Source organism: Amblyomma mixtum, chromosome 3, assembly GCF_055824585.1.
Source record: "Amblyomma mixtum isolate Tamu chromosome 3, ASM5582458v1, whole genome shotgun sequence".
Taxonomy (NCBI): Eukaryota; Metazoa; Arthropoda; class Arachnida; order Ixodida; family Ixodidae; genus Amblyomma; species Amblyomma mixtum.
Genome location: NC_143014.1, coordinates 375,529,400 through 375,549,540, shown reverse-complemented (window position 1 = coordinate 375,549,540; position 20,141 = coordinate 375,529,400). Strand labels below are relative to the sequence as shown.

At 45.5% G+C, this 20,141-nt stretch overlaps 1 protein-coding gene and 1 pseudogene across 2 annotated transcripts in view; one reads left to right on the top strand and one right to left on the bottom strand.

Moving 5' to 3' along the window:
* Positions 1-227: 227 nt before the first annotated feature.
* The window catches only part of LOC149356834 (E3 ubiquitin-protein ligase RNF14-like), a 45,978-nt gene continuing 26,064 nt past the window's right edge, over positions 228-20,141 (bottom strand). For both annotated transcript variants that reach the window (XM_089577839.1, XM_089577838.1), the window contains exons 7-9: positions 17,852-18,077; positions 1,874-2,046; positions 228-568 (exon numbers count right to left, since the gene is read on the bottom strand). In XM_089577839.1, coding sequence (XP_089433965.1) covers positions 371-568; positions 1,874-2,046; positions 17,852-18,077 — 597 coding nt within the window. In that variant the 3' untranslated portion in view covers positions 228-370. The remainder of the gene's footprint in view (positions 569-1,873; positions 2,047-17,851; positions 18,078-20,141) is intronic.
* Positions 14,559-15,130, top strand: LOC149356835 (uncharacterized; annotated as a pseudogene).

Sequence of the window (20,141 nt, the reverse complement as noted above, 5' to 3'; positions counted from 1 at the left end):
AAAACAAAACTATTTATTACCTTGACAGTCCAGAAAAGAAAATTTATTAATTTTACAAGTCCTCTCTTTGGGATGTTTTACATGCTAGGTCAGCATGAGGTCCAAACAGCAGCATGAAATATCTGTCATGCTCTAAAACAGAGGTTAGCTGGAAGAGCATCAGCAATCTCAAAGATGCTGCTACATTCACAGAAACTCTCCAAACTCGTGGACATCCTCAACGTTCATTACCTTGACAGTCCAGAAAAATATTTATTAATTTTACATGCTAGGTCAGCATGAGGTCCAAACAGCAGCATGTAATATATGTCATGCTCGAAAACAGAGGTTAGCTGGAAGAGAATCAGCAATCGCCAAGATGCTGCTACATTCACAGAAACTCTCCAAATTCGTGGACATCCTCAACGAATGGATTCTCTGCCCCATCAAAAAGCTTGTTGTAGCACTTCGAAGTGGTATCGCTGAAATGATCGTATGGGTTGCCAGAAGTCTGGATGGCCACCATGCAGATCCAGCAGAAGTGAGTGCCACACCGCCAGCAGGTCATCTTGTTACAGCCATCCAGCTTCTGCAAAGGTGCGGTAGAGCGACAACGCAACGACAACTGAATGACAAGAGGGGCCAGTAGCGTGTAGCACTGACACTGATCTCTGATTGTTGGAGTAGAACCAAAATTGTCCACAGTTCTCTGCATTTTTGTTGTTTCCTACCCTTCTTTTTCCCGCGCACCTGGTAGTCTTCTACATGCTTCTACATGCTGTTAGCTGGACCCTTGCTATAACAAGACATATGGTTATATGGTTCATGGGGTCTAACATCCCAAAGGGGTACTCTAAAAATTTCAACCATCTGTACACACTAGATTATTTGGTAGAGCACCTGGCCTAGAATTGAGTAGAGCAAGAAAACCTCAAGAAACCTACCTGTGGTCTCCACTGCTCAAGTGGCAATCTATTTAAAGAATTTTGGCACAGTGGATTGAAGTTATAATAATCAGATTTTCCTATATATCCCTCGTATAATTTCATCGTCAGCTGCCACTATGCCACTGTGCACTGCAAAAATATGCCAGGAGGTGCAAACATCACAAAGAAAGCCCCTACATGGGCACATGCCATACTGAAACATTTCAAATTATACTTATGCAACACGACATTTGGTGAAGCAGTGAATTCCAGAAAAAAAGACTCAAAAGGAAGCTGAAGCCAAATTCTACAGAAAGCACAATGTCTGGCACAGCCTGCCACCAAGACCACTATCTGTCATACATCCTCATGAAATCCTACATACATTACAATGCACATCCTTTTTTACAGCACTGTTAAAAAATGCACCAGTTTTGCAGCTCAAGTGCCATTGGAAGTCTGAGTACTTGCTATGCTTCCACATGATTACAGTTTGTAAAACTGTGCAGTAGTATTGGCACTCTGAGCAGCCTTCCCAGTTGGCTGCTTTGTCCAAATCAGCTCCCTGTAGCTCCCAGCCGCAAACTAACAAGTTTTTCACACTTCACCATTGGCTTATTTGCAATTTTGACTAAATGCTTGTCATAAGAAGTTGCATGTTTCTCAAGGCATAGAGACTAATTGCACAAAGCCTGGGGAAAGGTCACAGCAAGAGAGAGAGAGAGCTGTTAGAAATGTTGCAGCAAAACTTTTTGCACATGTTAAAAGCAGTAACCAGAGAACTGAAAAATAGATTTTGATTAATGATGACAAACCGAACTTAAGCCAATGTCTGAAGAGGATGCATGTAGACTGTGGCTTCACTCCTCGAATGGTTCACCTTGGTGCTCTCCTTCACTGACAAACCCCATCACCTAGGATGCATCAGTCATCTCCTCAGACGCTGCTGGAGTCATTAGACGGCTCACCTCAATGTAAATCCGACAGTGCGGACACTTGCGGCTGTTCTCTTCCATCCAGTCTACGGTGAGCGTTTCATCAATCAAGCGCTGCAGTGTGCGCTTCCCGTAGCGCTTCTCCATCACTCGCTTCTCAGCCGTGCTGGCTTTCAGGTACTCATCCCGAATAGCTCGCTGCCCACCTGCATCCAGCACTCGTGTCACAACATTTCACTCCAGCAGCCACAGGTACATGCCGTCACATTACAGACACTTCTTTCAAAAGATGCACTGCAAATGCTCCTGACACCATGCATTTTGACAGTGGTTGCCCAGTGAACCCCTGATCAATGCCAGTTTATTATCATTTCAGGCAGAAATTAGCTAGGCAGCGACTACACTATGACTGAAATAGGGATGCCAGAAACTTGCAATCACCTCCATCAATCTCAACATGAAACACTGCATCAATATGTGGATGCTTGAGATGCAGTGAATCTCATGCTTGCAATACTGAGGCCTACCTTCTTTTACCCTTCCATTTCGTATCATCAGCCCTCGAAACGCCACTTTCACTGCATATGTGTGCTTTCCACCTGCTGCGCCTGAAGGCATCCGGATCATGTTTGTACGATACAATGCTTCAAGCAAGTTTCGTTCACAACTGCATTTCTGGCCTCAGCTCTGGCTCACTCGCCAATTTTGTATACAGCACTGCAGTGGTATGCTATGCAGCAAATGAAGTGACACTGCCCTGTAAATTCATCACCCTCACCCGTAACCAAGCAGCTGCTGCCTAGCTTCACCTCCTCTGCGGTGCACCAAGAAGTGTTGCGCCTTGTGCATACCAGTTTCCTCCTCAACTAATGGCATGCCATATCAGACAGGTTAAAACCTTTCTACAGCGAGTCCCGCAACACCTTACACATTCACCCACCAAGCTTAAACTGCAGACCACTGTGCATACCTTTATTAAACATTTTACTTCATTTCATTTGAAGCGAAGAAAGAATACTCGAGAAGAAACTTTTTCTTATTTTCTTGTGGGTAACTGTACACAATGTACTGCATGTGTCACACATTACGTACAAACCACCAAGCTACAGGTGCACAATGGTGTTCACAGTGTTACAAACAAAAATAAAAAGGCCTGCTACCTGTCAGAACATCTTTATGTGAGCATGAGTATTCATCTGTCCCTGTTGAATAGAGTTGCATTTTAGGACACATAAGCGACTGAGGCTATGACGCGCCAAACACGAGGTTAAAACTTTTGTTTAAGATATTCGCTTCTTTTAAAAAAATGCTGCCACCACCTGGAAGACGAAGTCATGAACATTAGCTGTTCGGTAGCGCCATCTATTGTCCATGTGATGGATTTCCATGTGATTAGGCTACTTTTTCATACCTTACAGCGAGCGGGCACCTACCGCCTTGACAGCGGATATTTTTGGCGAATTTGGGCCGAAAGTTTTTCTACTCTAGGGAGAGCCATTTTTCCTTACCTCAAGGCAGTAGGTGCCCAGTCGCCATGAGGTATGAAATTGTGAACTGCCGAGTGCTGACGACATGGCTGCCAAGTTAAGCCTAACCATAAGTAAATATAAACATAATCAGACAATACTGGTGTCTAACATGTCCTACTCCTCGAGCCTGTTACGAATATCCATTAGTTAGATCATGACGTTATTTGTTAGTTAATTATAAGCAATTAATTATAAGTATAGCCATAACTAAATATTAACTTCATTAGTTAATTCTGGTGTCCAACCTGTTCTCTTATAGAGGATTCCAAAGGTCTAATTCGTTTTATGATGCCTCAATAATTATGAAGTTAAAAGCAATTAAACATATAGCCATGTCACTAGTTAATTATGGCACCCCAAAATCAGTGACGTCACCAATCAATCACCAATTGGGTTGCTATATCGATTTACTATGGGGGCTGCCATCCTGAATTCCTCGGACTGGGAAAATTTCACGCTGAAGAGAGGTGGTAGCAGACCCCAAGAAATCAGGAAACGTGATGAATAAGAGCTAACGCTCTTAAAAACTGAAAATACACGATAAATCAACAAGACCATTTTCACCTAAGAGATATGTTGGATGGAATGGCATGTGTTCACTGTAAAACATAGCAAAGTGCTTTTTCCTTGGTGTTTCCAGTTTTCTGCATGAAAATAAAATGCAATTAACCAGTATCTCATCTCTGCACTGTTCACACAGTGGCTTCTCTTGTTTTGTCAGTATGAAGTTGCGTTAGGTGTGTGTGTCCTATGCAAAGAGTCCCTTCTTTGAAGCTTTCCTGGTGTGTGCTAGACTTTCATTCTCCTAAAACTGGCTTTACCAAGTGCAGTTGTTTACTTTGTTGTTCCAAGCGGATTGCCATTTTTTCTTAACTTACGGTCTACTAAGCTCATGCCGTCTTTGAAGGGCATATTTACTTTATTTGCTTGGCACAGCCTTCAGCAGTGCATAAATCTGCTCTCTCATTGCCTTTAATTCTGACATGACTCAGGACCCAGCAGAGTTTTATATTTTGTCCTTGAGTTTAGTCATGAGCCACGAGTTGGGGCACATGAGTTCCTGACTCTGAATAGACGCATCGCAGGAAAGGCCTCAGAAGACAACAAGGAAAGGTGCCTACTCGATGGAGTGGATACGCTGATGAAGGCTACAAGTAGCACTGTCACCAAGCCAGGCTAAGAACCCATTGCAAAAGTTGTGTCATATTTTAGACAGAACAGTCTCCAGCTTCTACAAGCTGACAAGAATGGCAGCTTTGTGGTGCTATCAGAGGAAGAGTTCCGAAGAAGCCAAGAACTTTAACATTTTAAAGGTCAGTGAGACGAGAGTGAAAGGAAAGGCGGCCATGATGTGCAGGGGCTTGGAGCTGAACAGGTTGGGTAATGGCATTGTTAGCAGGAAGAGCAATGCTCTCACTGTACTTTTTTTACTGCCAAAACACACAAACCGTCGGTGCCATTTAGAACAGCAGTGAGTGAAAACGGTACATGGCAGCATATTCTGAACAAATACCTGCAGAAGCACTTTAATTCTCTTCATAATCATGATCTGTTTGCTATAAAAAGCTCAGGTGATGTTGTCAGGTATCTTTAGGAAAATTTTTCCATTGGATATGTGTGTTCGATAGATGTGGAGGACCTGTATTACTCCATGTCTTATGATGCATTGTTTACCTCTGTAAGAGATTCCATAGAAAGTACTGGGGAAATACCGTATTTACTCGCATAATAGGCGCACTCGCATAATAGGCGCACCCCTAGTTTGGTCGCGAAAAATCAATTTTTTTTTATTTCCGCGCATAATAGGCGCACCCCGAACTTGGCACTGTGACCAATACTGTGTTTACACGATTGCAAGCCGACGCCTCGCCGCCCCCGACCCCCAGTCTTTATTTTAACATTTTTGCTGAACTGACTACTAGACCTCACTACTGCAGCTGCCGTCGCAGCTGCTGCGGACCCACAGCACGTACAACGACATCGCGTAAAACAGCCGCACACAGTTTTCAGGGATGCTCACTTTAAACGTCTGTTTGGAAAGCTTTATCCCCAGCCGGATAAATCCCTTTATCCCTTCGGCCCGCGAAAACCTCGGCGCCTGGAGTCGCGTACGAAAATTTAGGCACGCCACAGTCGCAACTGCCGCACGCTTGCCGTGTTCGAGAGCAAACTCCCAGCCGTGTAGCGTCGAGCTGAAACAGCAACGCTCGGCGGCAAAGCCACAAACCACGCTCTACCGCAGATCCCGGCACTTGACAACAAAAAAAAAAAAAGTGGAGCTGGTGATGCTGATGGCGATATAGATAGCGAAAGCTCGCGGCGGAGGAAAATGATGATGATGATAAGCTTGGCCTTGGGCGCCCTCCGTGGGCGGCGTCTGGAAGCTCCTGTGCGCGTGTGTGGCCTCCGCAATCAAGCGCCCGTTGCGCGCAGCTGGAGCTGATCGCGGAGGCCTCGGCGCGTGCATTTTGGAGGCTATTCCCGCGTGGGTCGTGGAAAGTTTCGGTGCGGCCCCTACACAATTTTTTTTTAATATTTTCTTCGGGAAAACGGGGTGCGGCCCATACACGAGTGCGTTTATGCGGTATGTTCAATTTTGCGAGTCGAAAAATTCCCGGAAATTTTACCCCGCGTAATAGGCGCACCCCCAACTTTGAGCCGCATTTTCTGGAAAAAAAAGTGCGCCTATTATGCGAGTAAATACGGTAGAGTTCCAGAACGCCTCAGGAGTGTCGATAGCGAATTTTTTGAGAATGCTGGAATTTTACCTTAAAGTGACGTTTGTATCTTTTAACAACAGTTTTTATAGACAAAAGAAAGGGATCTGTATCAGTTCTTGCGTAGCCCCGGTGCTTACCAGGCTATCTTTAGTCTATATTGATCGCGCCCTAGAACAAAGTTTGACAGGGAAGGGGTACAAAAAGTGTTCAGATACATGGACGATTTTTTAGTGGTTTTTAAAAAACTGAACGACGTGACCTACACCGATGCTGTAAGCAGTGTTTTAGAGATATTTAAAGAGAACAGGAGGGGACTAGTTTTCATGCATGAGATGCCCTTGCAGGGATGTTTACAGTTTTGAGACCTGGAGCTTACTTTTGGAGAAGAACATGTATGTTGGCAGTATGCCCCTCGAGCTAGAAAGGAGCTGCTACCGTATGCATCGGCTCATTCTAAGACAGTTAAATGCGCTATTGCTAATCTTTGCCTCGAATCTGCACTCGTGAAGTCATGTAAGCACGGTATGCAAGGGAGCTTAGATACGCAAGTGGATCGATTGGTGGGGGCCGGGTTCCCAAGCTCAGTAATCACAGGTGTTGCTGAAGCTCTGCTGCAAAAAGTCAAGGGCGTCATGTTTGAGCGTCCACCAGAACGAAGGAAGCAAGATGCAAAACCTGAAGTTGTTCCGTATGTGCACAGGGTTGCCCACAATGTAAAAAAGGTGGCAAACAGACATGGCGTGCCTGCTGTCTTTTCGGCTCCACGGAAGCTTGCACAGATCTGTGCATGCGTAGCAAGTGGCGGGAAGAGGAATAGCTGCGGTAAAAACATGGGAAGCACTTATGAAGTGCTGCACCGGTGTGATCTATGTGGGCCAAACAGGCAGGTGCATCAATGACCGTACAGCGGAGCACGCGCTCGCTCAAAAAAGTAGGAGGTGCGCGTCTACCCAGACACTGCGCAGAGTGCAAGGTGTGTCACCGAGCGGCAGAACATATGGCGGGGGAAAATTGTGAGCTCTGCAAAAAGTGTGAAGCACGACTTGATGGGATAAGGATTCTGGGCAGGAGCGGTGATAGTAGGGCACGGGAGGATTTGGAGGCGTACCACATAAGGAAAAGAGGAAAAAGTTGTCAGCGATACGTCTGTCAACCTTTTTAAAGCTGAGATTTCATATCTTGAATGGTTCTGTTGATTGCACATGAGGTTTCTTTCTGCGCATGCCTAGGTTTCTGTATATTTGCTCGCTTTTCAGAGATTAAAGTCAGATGAAGTGAGTGCTTGTCCTACGTCATTCTTCAGCTGTGTGTGTGTGTGTTTTTTGGTGCTACTGTTTTCCTTTTCTTGAATACAATGAATCATCTAGCCCAAATAGAAGTTCTTCTAAACTATACACCACTAGTTCGTTTATTGTCAAATATATTTGTCTCTCGCATGTTGCTACATTTGAGGGCGTCCAGGCTATTTGAAGATCGTCCACGTAGATTGAATACATTATTGACTTTGGGGTTATTTTGCTAATGGAATTCATCTTTACAACAAAGAGCGTTGTGCTTCAAATACACCCTTGAGGAACCCTGTTCTCTTGAATGAAGTTCCTCAAAAGGGTTACACCTAGGCGTACATGAACTGAGTGGTTCGACAGCAAATTTTTAGGTAGTTCAACATCCTGCCACGGAAGCCTAGCTCTGCTAGGTTGGAAAGAATTCCAAACCTCCACATGGTGTCACATGTCGTCTCCAGATCAAAAAAACTGCAACTCAGTGTTGCTTGCACATAAAAGCTTCTTGGACAGTATTTTCAAGGCGAACTAGACGGTCAGTTGTTGAGCATGCCTTTTTAAAACCACATTGATGGATGTCCAGAAATTTGTGGGATGCAAAGACAAAAGCTAATCTTATATTCAGGACACTTTAAAAGATTTAAAAAACAGACAAGGTTAACCCTAGCCGCCTGGAAAAAGGAAAAACCAAGAAGGGAGCAGGAGACGGGAGAGTTGCGAGGGAAGTGAAAGGTGGAGAGGAGGATCGAAATAGGCAACTGCAAATTTCCCTTGGTTGGGTCAGGCCGGAGGTGCCGTCTACAGGAAGCTGGGGCCAAAGTGGTGTGTGCCTCTGCCAAGGGGCCTTAAGGGTTCAAACACTCGGCATCAGCTCAACCACCAGGATCCCTTTTCCCCGGACACAACTGAGCCACGCACGGCTAAGCGCGGGTGCTCAGGTCTATGGTGGTGCACTGCTCACCATCATATATAGCCCTGCAAATGCTCGAGAAATTGTGCTGTCACAACTCACCATCATCTGCATGTTGCAGATGCCCCTGCAGGGCCATCTGTCCCTGTGTATGTACCATCAAGACAATAACTACAAGGCTCAATGAACTGCTCGATAACTACCGGGAACTTTTCAGCAGTGTGATTAACTAAATATTACTATAATAGTTAATCACACTACAGTGACTGAAGAGTACAGTGCTATGTAGGATGACATAAAAGAAAGACACTTGCACAAGAAAGGGCACATGCCTCACTAAGCATAATGATAATTATAGTCAGCTCATGTCTAATACGCCCCGCTGCGGTGGCTCAGTGGTTACGGCGCTCGGCTGCTGACCCGAAAGATGCGGGTTCGATCCCGGCTGCGGCGGCTGAATTTCAATGAAGGCAATATTCTAGAGGCCCGTGTGTACTGTGCGATGTCAGTGCACGTTAAAGAACCCCAGGTGGTCGAAATTTCCGGAGCCCTTCACTACGGCGTCCCTCATAGCCTGAGTTGCTTTGGGACGTTAAACCCCAATAAACCAAACCAAACCATGTCTAATAAAAAAAGTCACCATCACACATGTTAAGATATGTTAAAGAACACTGAACACAGTTTTAGAAGTGTGTGATGAGAGGCTAGTTGGTAAGGCATTCTGAAGATATAGAATTACACAGGAGACAGGACACAGAAAAGATGCAGACAGGACGAGCGTAGACTAACAACCGATTTATTGAACTAAACGCCCTTCCTTCAAGAGCAACGCATGCGCAACCAAACTTAGCACCAAAAGCAAAAGTACCCTATCTTATCAACCCAAAAAGTCAAGTTCTTTCTGATACAGGTGAATTGATGCATCGCCAACATATTTTTCCGCACCGTATATAGCAATTTGCCAGGCTTCAAAAATCTCACGTGCCTTCCTGTCTTTTGCGCAGCCTATAATCTTTGTTTGCTTGAAGAGCGGCGTAGTTCTGTCTATGTAGGGCAGACGGGGCGCTGTATTAATAAACGCCTTCAGGAGCACAATAACTCTTTGAGCCAGCATGGTGGGCAGCATTTAGCAAGGCACTGCCAGTCTTGTAAGATCAATAAGAAAAAAGTATTTTGTACGCTGCTCTTCAAGCAAACGAAGATTATAGGCTGCGCGAAGGACAGGAAGGCACGCAAGATTTTTGAAGTCTGGCAAATTGCTATATACGGTGCGGATAAATGTGTTAGCGAGGCATCAATTCACCTATATCAGAAAGTTTAGTTTAGTTTAGTTTATGGGGTTTAACGTCCCAAAGCGACTAAGGCTATGAGAGACGCCGTAGTGGAGGGCTCCGGAAATTTCGACCACCTGGGGTTCTTTAACGTGCACTGACATCGCACAGTACACGGGCCTCTAGAATTTCTCCTCCAAAGAAATTCCAGCCGCCACGGCCAGGATCTAACCCGCGTCATTCGGGACAGCAGCCGAGCACCATAGCCACTGAGCCACCGCGGCGGCTGTATCAGAAAGAACTTGACTTTTTGGGTTGATAAGATAGGGTACTTTTGCTTTTGGCGTTAAGTTTGGCTGCACATGCGTTGCTCTTGAAGGAAGGTCGTTTCGTTCAATAAATCAGTTGTTAGTCTACACTTGTCCTGTCTGCATCTTTTCTGTGTCCTGTCTCCTGCGTAGTTCTATGCCTTCTGAACACAGTTTGTGGCTGTAATGCAGCAACTGGTGGTTAGACTGTACAACAACTTTCAATATAGCTTCCAACACTCCAGCTTTGGCCATGCTTTTTTTAAGGTGCTCAATGCTGATTAATGCAATCACAAGGGCAACTGGTTAGCTCTGCTACTGCTGCACTCAGTGTCTCTTTTAACACCCTAGCTGTGGCCAGAGCACAGTCTGGTGCAAGTTGGAAATGACATCACAAGACATGCCAGAACACGAAGCCTGGGTGCGACCATCCCAAAAATGAAAAGTTGTCCACCAAGCAGAGGGCTGTAAACTGACCAAAGAGCTGATTCAAATGACACTGCACCTATCGATAGGCCAGTATCCAACCACTGAGATGAACAGTTATGACAGCGACAAAAGAAGAAAGTGCTCGAGGACAGTCGACTTGTGCTACAATAAACGGGCACTGAGCATGTTCGTGCAACCAGCTAGCTGCAAAAAGCATTCTGGCCACCACTCACATTCTGAAGCAAGCTGCATTAGGTGTAAGAATCGGGTCTACACTTGGGAAGAGTCCCATGAGGTGCCCATCAATTCCCAACACAATCAACCCTTTACATAATCTACTGCATCCTGCTAATTGTACTTCCATCCCACATTTCTTGGTTGCGATAGTTTGGGTGGCCACCAATCAGTGAGGCAGTGCTGGCTTCCATGACCACTCCTCTTCCTTTTTTATGGTACTACAATGTCCATGCTACACACATAAAGAAGCGAAACGAGGTCAGGGAAAATGCGTAGAAAAACAGTCCTAGAATTCCTTGCCCCAGACAGCAATATAAATGGAAGGCTAGAAATTTTTTCTGCAATACTGTAAAATGCACTAATAACTGTCTTAGCACCCAATTTTTTCCATGGCCACCTCTTTCACTGCAGGCATGCTTTCCACCTGCAGTTGTGCAATGCCAGTGACGAACACAATTTTCACACCTGCCAAAAAAATTCTTACATGAGGTTTCAATCCGAAGCAGCTACTAAGCGATTGGTTTGGTTGATTGGGATCTAACATCCCAAAGCAACTCAGCCTATTGAAGGGCTCCAGAGATTTCGACCACCTGGGGTTCTTCAATATGCACATCGCACAGTACACGGGCTTCTAGCACTTGACCTCCATTGAAATGCGACCGCCGCAGCCGGGATCGAACCCGCATCTTTCGGGTCAGCAGCTGAGCTAATAACAGAGGTGACAAACTTGTGTTATCCAGATGCGCGAAGTTTCTGAGGGAGACATCCCACTCAGATGAGATGTAAAGTTGGGCTAGTTGGAGGCCGTTCATGATGGAAATACCGTATATACTCGCGTAATGACCCCCCCCCCCCTACTTTTCACATCGAAAAATTATATTTTTGTTTTCTCACATAAAAGCTGCGTGCTGATCTTCAGGGCCATATTGGAGCATGCTTGCGTTATCTCAGCGTGATTGGCCGGCACTGCTGACGATAACAAAGTCGACAGATCGCGACATGATGCAGCCAGCTTCTTTTAGTGAGATACACTGGCGGGGTAGCCCTTCACTACGGCTCTTCTTCCCTTTGCTCACAGTGCAGCTCGGGTGACCTCCTAGTGAGAGTGGCAATTGCCGCATCTTTCCTTTACCATACCCGCGTGATTATTATTGTCTAATGCGAGAGAAACGCTGCGCAGGTGACGCGGAAACGAAACTTGGGGACTGCGCGCTTTTGCCGAGGATGATGATGATCTTAAATGATCTGGTTGCTTAGCGCCATCTGTCAAACACAAAACAAAACCTTGCTCATAGCACCGTTTGTGTGCAGCGGCAGCAAAACGAAGTAAAGACTACGCATTTGGACGTCAACCACCCGCCATATTGCTGGAGCTGCATGTGAGTGGTCTGTGTGCTTTGACTTGTGCGTTGTGGTGATGGGTTGTTACGCCAGCTACACGGTGGGTTTCAAGGTAAAAGTCGCGGAGCATGCCTTGGAGTACGGCAACTGCGTGGCCGGGCAACTCTTCAATGTCCACTCGATGCGTGTGCGCTACTGGCGTAAACAAGAGGACGAACTGAGGGCTACTGGAAAAGATCGGCGCGCATTTCGAGGGCCCCGAACAAGGGAAGTTCCCTCACGTGGAGGAAGAAGTGCTGAACTACGTGAAGAGGCTGCGCAATGAAGAATGTGCTGTATCTCACGAGCTCATTCAGAACCACGCGTGGGCCACTGCAAGGAGTCGTGGCTCTTCTGTTCTCGAATTTAAAACTGGCAGTGGTTGGATAGTGGTTGCTGCTGGCGGACTATGAGGACGAAGTGCACGGCTTTCATCACTTTGTGATACGTATTCGGGAGGAGAAGTTCCTGCCCTAACAGACTGGGAATGCCGACCAAACGGCGATAAACTCTGATATGCCGCGGAACAGCACCGTGAACCTGAAAGGTGCAAAAAGCATGCACGTGAGGACAACGGGCGCCGAGAAACAGCGGTGCACCGTAATGCTCGCTGTAACGGCAGATGGCAGGAAACTGCCACCGTTCGTTATATTTAAGAGGAGAACTCTTACAAAAGGCACCTTTCCGGCTGGGATTCATATTCGTGCCCAAGAGAAACGGTGGATGTCGGCACAACTGATAATCGACTGGCTCAAGACAGTCTAGGGATGGCGACCAGGGGCCCTTCTGCCATCGCTCCTTGTCTTAGATAGTTTTCATGGCCACCTAGACAAAGACGTCCAGCACCGAATGAGCGAGCTGCGAACAAACATCGCCGTAATTCCGGGTGGCCTAACCTCAGTGCTGCAGCCACTTGACGTCTCTGTCAACAAACCATTTAAGGACAACGTGCGGCGGCTGTACGCTGAGTGGATGGCAGCGGGCAACCACGACCTGACACAGACTGGCAATATACGAAGGCCAACCATTGACATGCTTTGCCGATGGATTTTGGAAGCGTGGAATTTAATTACCCCCGAGGTGATCGTCCGCAGCTTCAGGAAAACTGGAATCTCAAACTGCTTGGACAGCACAGAAGACGATGCGTTGTGGGACAATGGCGACGACGACGACGAAGTTGCGAGCGACGCGAGCGAAAGCCTCGACTCTGAGAGCGAGGCCGAGTGATAACGCGAGACCGAGCCAAGCAGTGTGTGAAATAACTTTATTCACATCGCATCCGTGGTTTTTCTATAGAGGTAAGGCTGCGATCGCATTTTTTATCGATGTTGTGATATGAAATTTAATTGCCTGAAAAATTTCGAAAAAAATTTTGCCGCATAATGACCCCCCCCCCAACTTGAAGTCAATTTTTCGGGAAAAAAAGTGGGTCCATTACGCGAGTATACACAGTATGTGGGCGCAAACTAAACAAGGCACAGAGAAAAAGAAGACACAGGACACGTGCCTGCCAATCCTTGCACATTTAGCTAGGCATGTTTGCTAGGCTGATGAGTGATTTTCAACCCTGAACAGCAAACACACAAATGCGAAGGCTGCACAACTTATGACAGTTTTCCAATAACCTGTGCGTGTCCACAATCACTCTGGCCAGGAGAAAAGCAAAATTCCCAAAGGGAAAACCTGACTAAGCATAACTGCACTGAATGGTAAGTGTACCTAATTGTCAAGGCAGCCATATCTGACCACAGCTAAGTCAAGCCCAGCCTGAGTGGGAGCTAAGCAGACAATGGCCATATTAAAGGGGCCCAGAAACACAATCTTAGTTAACTGTTTTGCCTGTTGATTGCATACAGTGAGTTATAATGGTGCTATTAGCGCCGGTAATGCCGCGTATATTCCGTTTTTTATATTTTGATGTCCTCCCGAAAACAACTTCAGGGCTCTGATGGCATCGCCACACAGTGGCGGGTTTTTAGCAGCGGATATGACATCACCTGGCGCGAGCTTGATGACCGGACAAACAGTAAATATCCTGCAAATTGTGTGAATAAATAGAGACACATTTTGTCACCTGTCTGCGTTTTATATTAGATCAACAAAAACAATTTGTTTGTCTTAGATAAAAGCCCTGCAAAGCAAGTAAAATAAAAATACACCACCAGGGGCGCTCTGGCATGGAAACAACGCTGCCAGTATCACAGAGAGCAGGCAACCATGGAGTACAAACTTCCGCGACGTGCTCTGGCTGGCTGTTTTGATTGGTTGCGCCAGGTGCCGTCATTGGGAGAGCGAAATAGGAGTGGGAAGCCCCGCCAAAATCGAGTTGAGGGCAGCGTTTTGTTTGCTTGTATTTTGAAATTTCTTCACTGAATAACTCGCGTTCCTGTGCATCGATTCCTGTAATTGTTTTTAAGTCAGCATCTGTGTGACATAAAGAACCCACCTGAAGTATAGCCGGTATTCCCCCAGGCAGTGTTTCGCAGCCCCTTTAAGTTGCCCATTTACACAGTCATGCAACCTCAGCATCTATCAATAAAATAATCGTTGTTCAAATGGAGAACACAAGTAGACCAAAAGAAGAAGAACTCTACGGAGAAGAAACTGGAAAAGCAAGAAACTGGAAGTAGGCCAGCACAGATTTTGAAACCATGGTAGACGGTGGTCTGAAGACTCCGAAGCTGCTCAACCTTTCATCATTGCGCCAAATACATGGGGAGACTGGCTACAAAATGAGGGATACACCACAGCGATACAACTCCACAAGAAGCCACCGGAAGTGCAAGTGGCAAACTTGATGACTGTTATCAGACCAGATGTGCAAGTAGAGCTCCGAACTCTCTCCCTGAGTGAGGATGGTAAGAAAAACCTTCTCAAGCTAAGGTTCAAAGAGCACTTTGCTTCAAAAATAAACCACATCTATGAACGCTACAAGTTCAACCAGATGAAGCAAAGGGAAAATGAGCCCTTCACAGAGCTCCTAGCTCCTGACAGCAGCAAGGCTGCAGGCAAAAAAATTCCAGTTTAGAGACCTGGCCGACGAGCTGCTCAGAGATAGCATCATTGTCGGCACAACCAATAATGATGCGCGAAAGAGGCTGCTGAGACCGTAGATCTTCAGAAAGCCATCAACTTATGCAAGGCAAGCGAGCAAGCATCACCACAACTGAAAGAAATCATGAGCAAGGATGCCAAAACGGGCAGCACAATAACAAAAATGTGAGCTCAAACAGGACTGTCACGAAGGCGAAAACGCTACACCCAAGCAAGTCAGGATGACCAAGATGTGCCTGCAAGTTCTAATACCACAAGCCTAGGGGATGCCCAGCTTATGGCAAGCGGTGTCACAAGTGCCAAAAGGTAGGACACTTTGTGACAGTTTGCCGAACAGGTGGAAGTGAGGTGCAGCATCAAGTGCATTCCACTGATGACCAAGAAAACACAGAGGTGTACGTGTTGGAGCTAAAGACTAAATAAAGGAAACATAAATGTGGCAAGAAAAAATTGAGTTCAGCAGTGGTGCCACAGTTACCATGAAGCTGGACACTGGCACAGTGCAATGTACTACCACTGAAAGAAGTGTGAACAATGGGACTTCACATACATCCGTCAACTGTCAGAAGAATTTCAACATACAGCAGCCACAAGATGCAAGTGATGGATGAAGCCAGAGAAACATGAGCAGTAAGGGGTCAACCAGCTAAGATGAAATGTCTAGTTGTCAATGCTTGTGTCACAACAGCGCTAGGATGGAACGCCTGAGAGTTACTCAATCTGGTGACGAGAGTGTATGCAGTCAAGGAAAGTCCAAAGGAAAAGATCTTCCAAGACATCAGATGCGTCAAAGGTTCTGAATACGATGTAGACATAAAAGAAGCTACCACAAGTTTAGTAAACAAACCCCCAAGAAGAATCCCATATGCTCTGATGGATGAAGTCAACAAAGAGCTGACAAGCAGGGAACAGGAGAGATTCAATGAAAAAAACTGCAGAGTCAACAACATCCAGCAGTGAAATGTTTGTGGTCAAACAGTGAGGAAAGCTAAGACTGCATCCATCCAGTGGAATCGAAGAAAGTGCTACTAAGAAAAAATTATCTGCTAAAGACACTCAAAGAAATCATTTCATACATCAAAGGAGCTAAGCAGTTTACCCTATTATGAAATATCTAGCGTTCATTTCACCATGGGGTCAGTACTGCTTCAAGAAAGTGCCATTTGGAATTGCTACAGCAAGCTATCATCGGAATCCTCAAAGGCATACCCGATACAGTCAACTTGATGGATGACATTCTTGTGTATGCAGAAGCCAGCAAACAACTTCAAGAATACGCTGAAAGGGTCATTGACGCACTGCATAGAGCAGGCGCAAAGCTCAAGAAAGACAAATGTGCTTTCGACAAGCCAGATGTAAAGTTTTTAGGGCACGAAATAACTGCAGATATACTCAAGATTACTTTTTTTTTTTTTATTTATTAATACTGCAATCCCAGGAAGGGATTTTCGCAGGGTGAGCATACAGAAAATTGGTAAGTACAAATATTAAGAAAAAAAGTACAAAGGCCACAAATTAATAATAAGCAACAAAAACACAACAGCAAAAATGAAAGGCTCAATGACGTAACAAAGCAAAAAAAGTACAATAAGGTTTGGGGCATATAAATACACTACTATCAAGTCATCAGTGAACATGGTCAACAGGGAATTAATTAAATGAAGAAAGAGCACCAAAAGTAGCTGACGGAAAAGTAGCTTCTATTGACCAGCTTGGAAAACCAGGCAACAAAACAACTGCAGAGGCTACTAGGTATGATCCAGTACCTCCAGAAATTCGTACCCACCCTAGCAGAGAAGACAGTGCCCTTAAGAAAGCGAGTACCTGTGGACACGTGAGCAGAGCAAAATATGGAAAAATCAAGCAAACCCTGAAAAGTGCACCAATGCTGGCATACTACAACATCAATGGGGCTATGACACTGAGTCGAAGCCAGTTCTAAGGCTTTGGGAGCAGTTCTGCTGCAAGAAGGAAAGCCCACTGCTTATGGCTCAGCCTCAATGACTGAGACCCAGCACAAGTATAGAAACAGTACATTGGCCTGGTATGGCTGCTGACATAAAGAACGTGCCCAGCATGCCAAAGGTCTAACAAGAAGCCTTCCATGAGCCGTTCCCCACGAAGGAAATACCCAGCCTTCCTTGGGAAAGAGTTGCATTGACCTCTTCAGCTTCAAAGGCCAAACCTGTGTTGTCCTAGTAGACAGCTGCCCAGATTATCTAGACTAAGACTCTTCATGGTGAATCATCGAAAGAAGTCATCAGTGTCATGAGAGAATAGCTTGCCACTCATGAATTTTCTAAGATAATGGAAACCAACAACAGGCCATGTTACAGAGCAGAAGAGTTCAAGAACTTCAGCAAGGACGTATAAACGGCTCTACTGAACCTTAGAAACGCACCTAGAAATGAAGAGCTAGGTTCACTGGTTCTGTCACCATGCAGACACTAAAAGAATGCAACCAGTGGAACACGTCCCAAGTGCTGACCTGCATCGGGAAACAAACCTCTGAGAAAGTGAAGATGAAAGCGACAACGGACAATCAACCAACATGGTCACAAGCACACTACCTGGAGAGGAGGACCATACCCCCCCCCCCCATCGTGACAAAGAAAAGGAAAAAAGGGGGAGATGTCAAGGCAGCCATAGCTGGTGAAAGCCAAGCCAAGCCACCAAGCCTGAGGGGAAGCTCAGTATAGAAGACTGCTGTATTAAGTTACCCATGTATGTAGTCATGTAGCCTCAGTATTTGTCAATAAAATAACCGTTGTTTACACTAATCACCGCATTTCCACATAGTCTTGAGCTTCCCTGCTGCAGTGAATGAGAAGACACCTAACGACAGATCAGGCTGTACACGTTTGTTCCTGCCTTGCACGGCTCTACTCACCGGGATGTCTGCACTGCTCGACACCGTGATAGAGCTGGCGACAAAGGACGCAGAAGGAGAAAAGGCAGTTTGAACAGGTTGCCGTCGGCATGTGCGGGTCCATCACAACGGCTCGCTGGCATGCGAACCTGGGGCAGTAGGTCATGTCATCCTGGGAGTCCAAATAGGCAGCGAACAGGTTCTCCTCATAACGCGAGCCCAGTTCCGCACCAACAAGCGATGTCACCTGCATGAAGGTCATTCTGTTTGCAGTTAGAGCAGAATTTTCACTGTGCATTTTTTCTGCACAGTGGTGCATCAGAAAGAGCAGCCAGCCTTACAAGAAGGTAAATGGTAAACAAGAAAAAGACAAAGCAGAAAAAAAAATGCAAAAGACTCATATAGAACAAGAAAACATATATTGCCAGCCAGCATGGGCAGACAGCCTGAGACTATGAAAGGGACTAAATTATTCGCACACGAGTACTCTGTTTCTTCAGCTGATATGGCAACCAAGGATGCAAAAAAGAAAACAGAAGGCTGAAATCGAACCAGACACAAGCAAAACACCTGAAACAGAACAAGACAGGTGTTTCAGCTCTAGTGTATGAGAGACTCGACAGTCTGGAATCTGGCAGCATCAGCAGGAAGTGCGTTCCACTGACTGATGGCTTTGGGATAGAATGTTTTTAAAGGCATACAGTAAAACCTCATGATACATTCTAGTTTCATGCGCTCAAAATCGCGGGGATTAAAAACATCCCACAGAGTATTTTTCTCCCGGTTTATACTGTCTTGGATAACGAGATTTCCCGCCTACTAGGGTACTTTAAAATTTTGACAAGTTCGGTTGTACAGTGTCATTAGCAACCAAAAGCACTTGTGTAAATGCACAAGTGGGCTGAACACGAGGGAATGCGACATGAAGAGCTGAAATGCAGCGCCCTTTCACGATGTGCCTGCATACAAGCAGGCTGGTTCTGGGCAACCCAGCATTCTAGGATGGAAGATAGGAGCATTCCCTGCAAAACAGTTGTAGCGCCAGTTGCCACCATGCTTGGCTTTTGTTTTTCCCTTTATAATCCTTTAAGCAGTTCGTCAAACTTAATGGTGTGATCTATATAAATTCATAATTTTTCTTTAAATACAGTTTTTAATCCCAAACCTTATGCCTCGCCCTGCTTTTTAGACATCAGTCTTCGAATTCCTTTTTACAGGGAGTTCAAAATTAGGCTTTACAGATTACAAAAAAATGCAAAGAGCAGCTCACAAGTCATTAATGTAAATGGGCTGTGCGGCCATGCAGACACGAGCAGAGAGAAATTGTTATCGTAACCTGAGAAATAACTAAGATGCATTAATTAACTTCTTATTCACTGCAGTTGGCATGCATGTTTGTGCTGAAAACTCAGAGGCAGTGTCATCTAAAGACTTCTAGTACAATTTTAGTAAGCATGCCTGTGCCATGAGATATGCATGCATAAAATTTCAGCCCAAACTAATTACGAATGCGAGGCTGCAGATCTCGGCAAGAAACCCTTCCCTGGTGTGAAGCCCCTGTTGTGTATGGCGTTCCGCCTGAAAAGAATGTGAAGCTGCAGGCGATTGGGATGACTTTTCTTCCTTGGCCAGTGAAAATGAAGAATCACTCTGCAGGTGGCATGGGACGAGTGCTGTTACTTTAAGCGATTGCTTCTGGAGTGGGTGATAAGATGTGGTGTCACTATAGACTTCGCATGCGTTCAAGCACAACAGTACCACACTGCTGGCCAAGACAGTCACCGATAACTCCACCATCTTGTAGGGTAAAACGACATATGCAAGAGCTGCATATCAAGTGCCGCAATCTCGAATGCGTAATTAGAGGGTTTGGGCAAAAGTTTTAGACGTGCGTATCTCTGAACACAGGCGCGTTGCTGGTTGTACAAAATAGAATAGTCTTTGAATGCCACTGCCTCTAAGTTGTCAACATAAACATGCATGCCAGCTGCAGCAAATAAAAACTTCATGCATTTTAGTTAATTACTGAAATTTCAATGCCACTTTTTCTCAGTGTGTCCACATTACCGCGTAACTCATTTACAGTAATGACTTTTGTGTACTGCTCTGAGTATTCTTCTTTTGAATCCTTAAAGCTTAATCATGAGCACCCTGTATTTTCCCAAGTGGCCAAAAGAGGGCATCCTGTATGTCCAAAAGAAAACCACATTTAGCCCTGGACTATACAGTCAAGACCAGGTATATCGAACTCAGATAGTTCGTATTGGCTATATCGAACACACACTGTCCCCTTCAAATTCCTGTGTAAAAG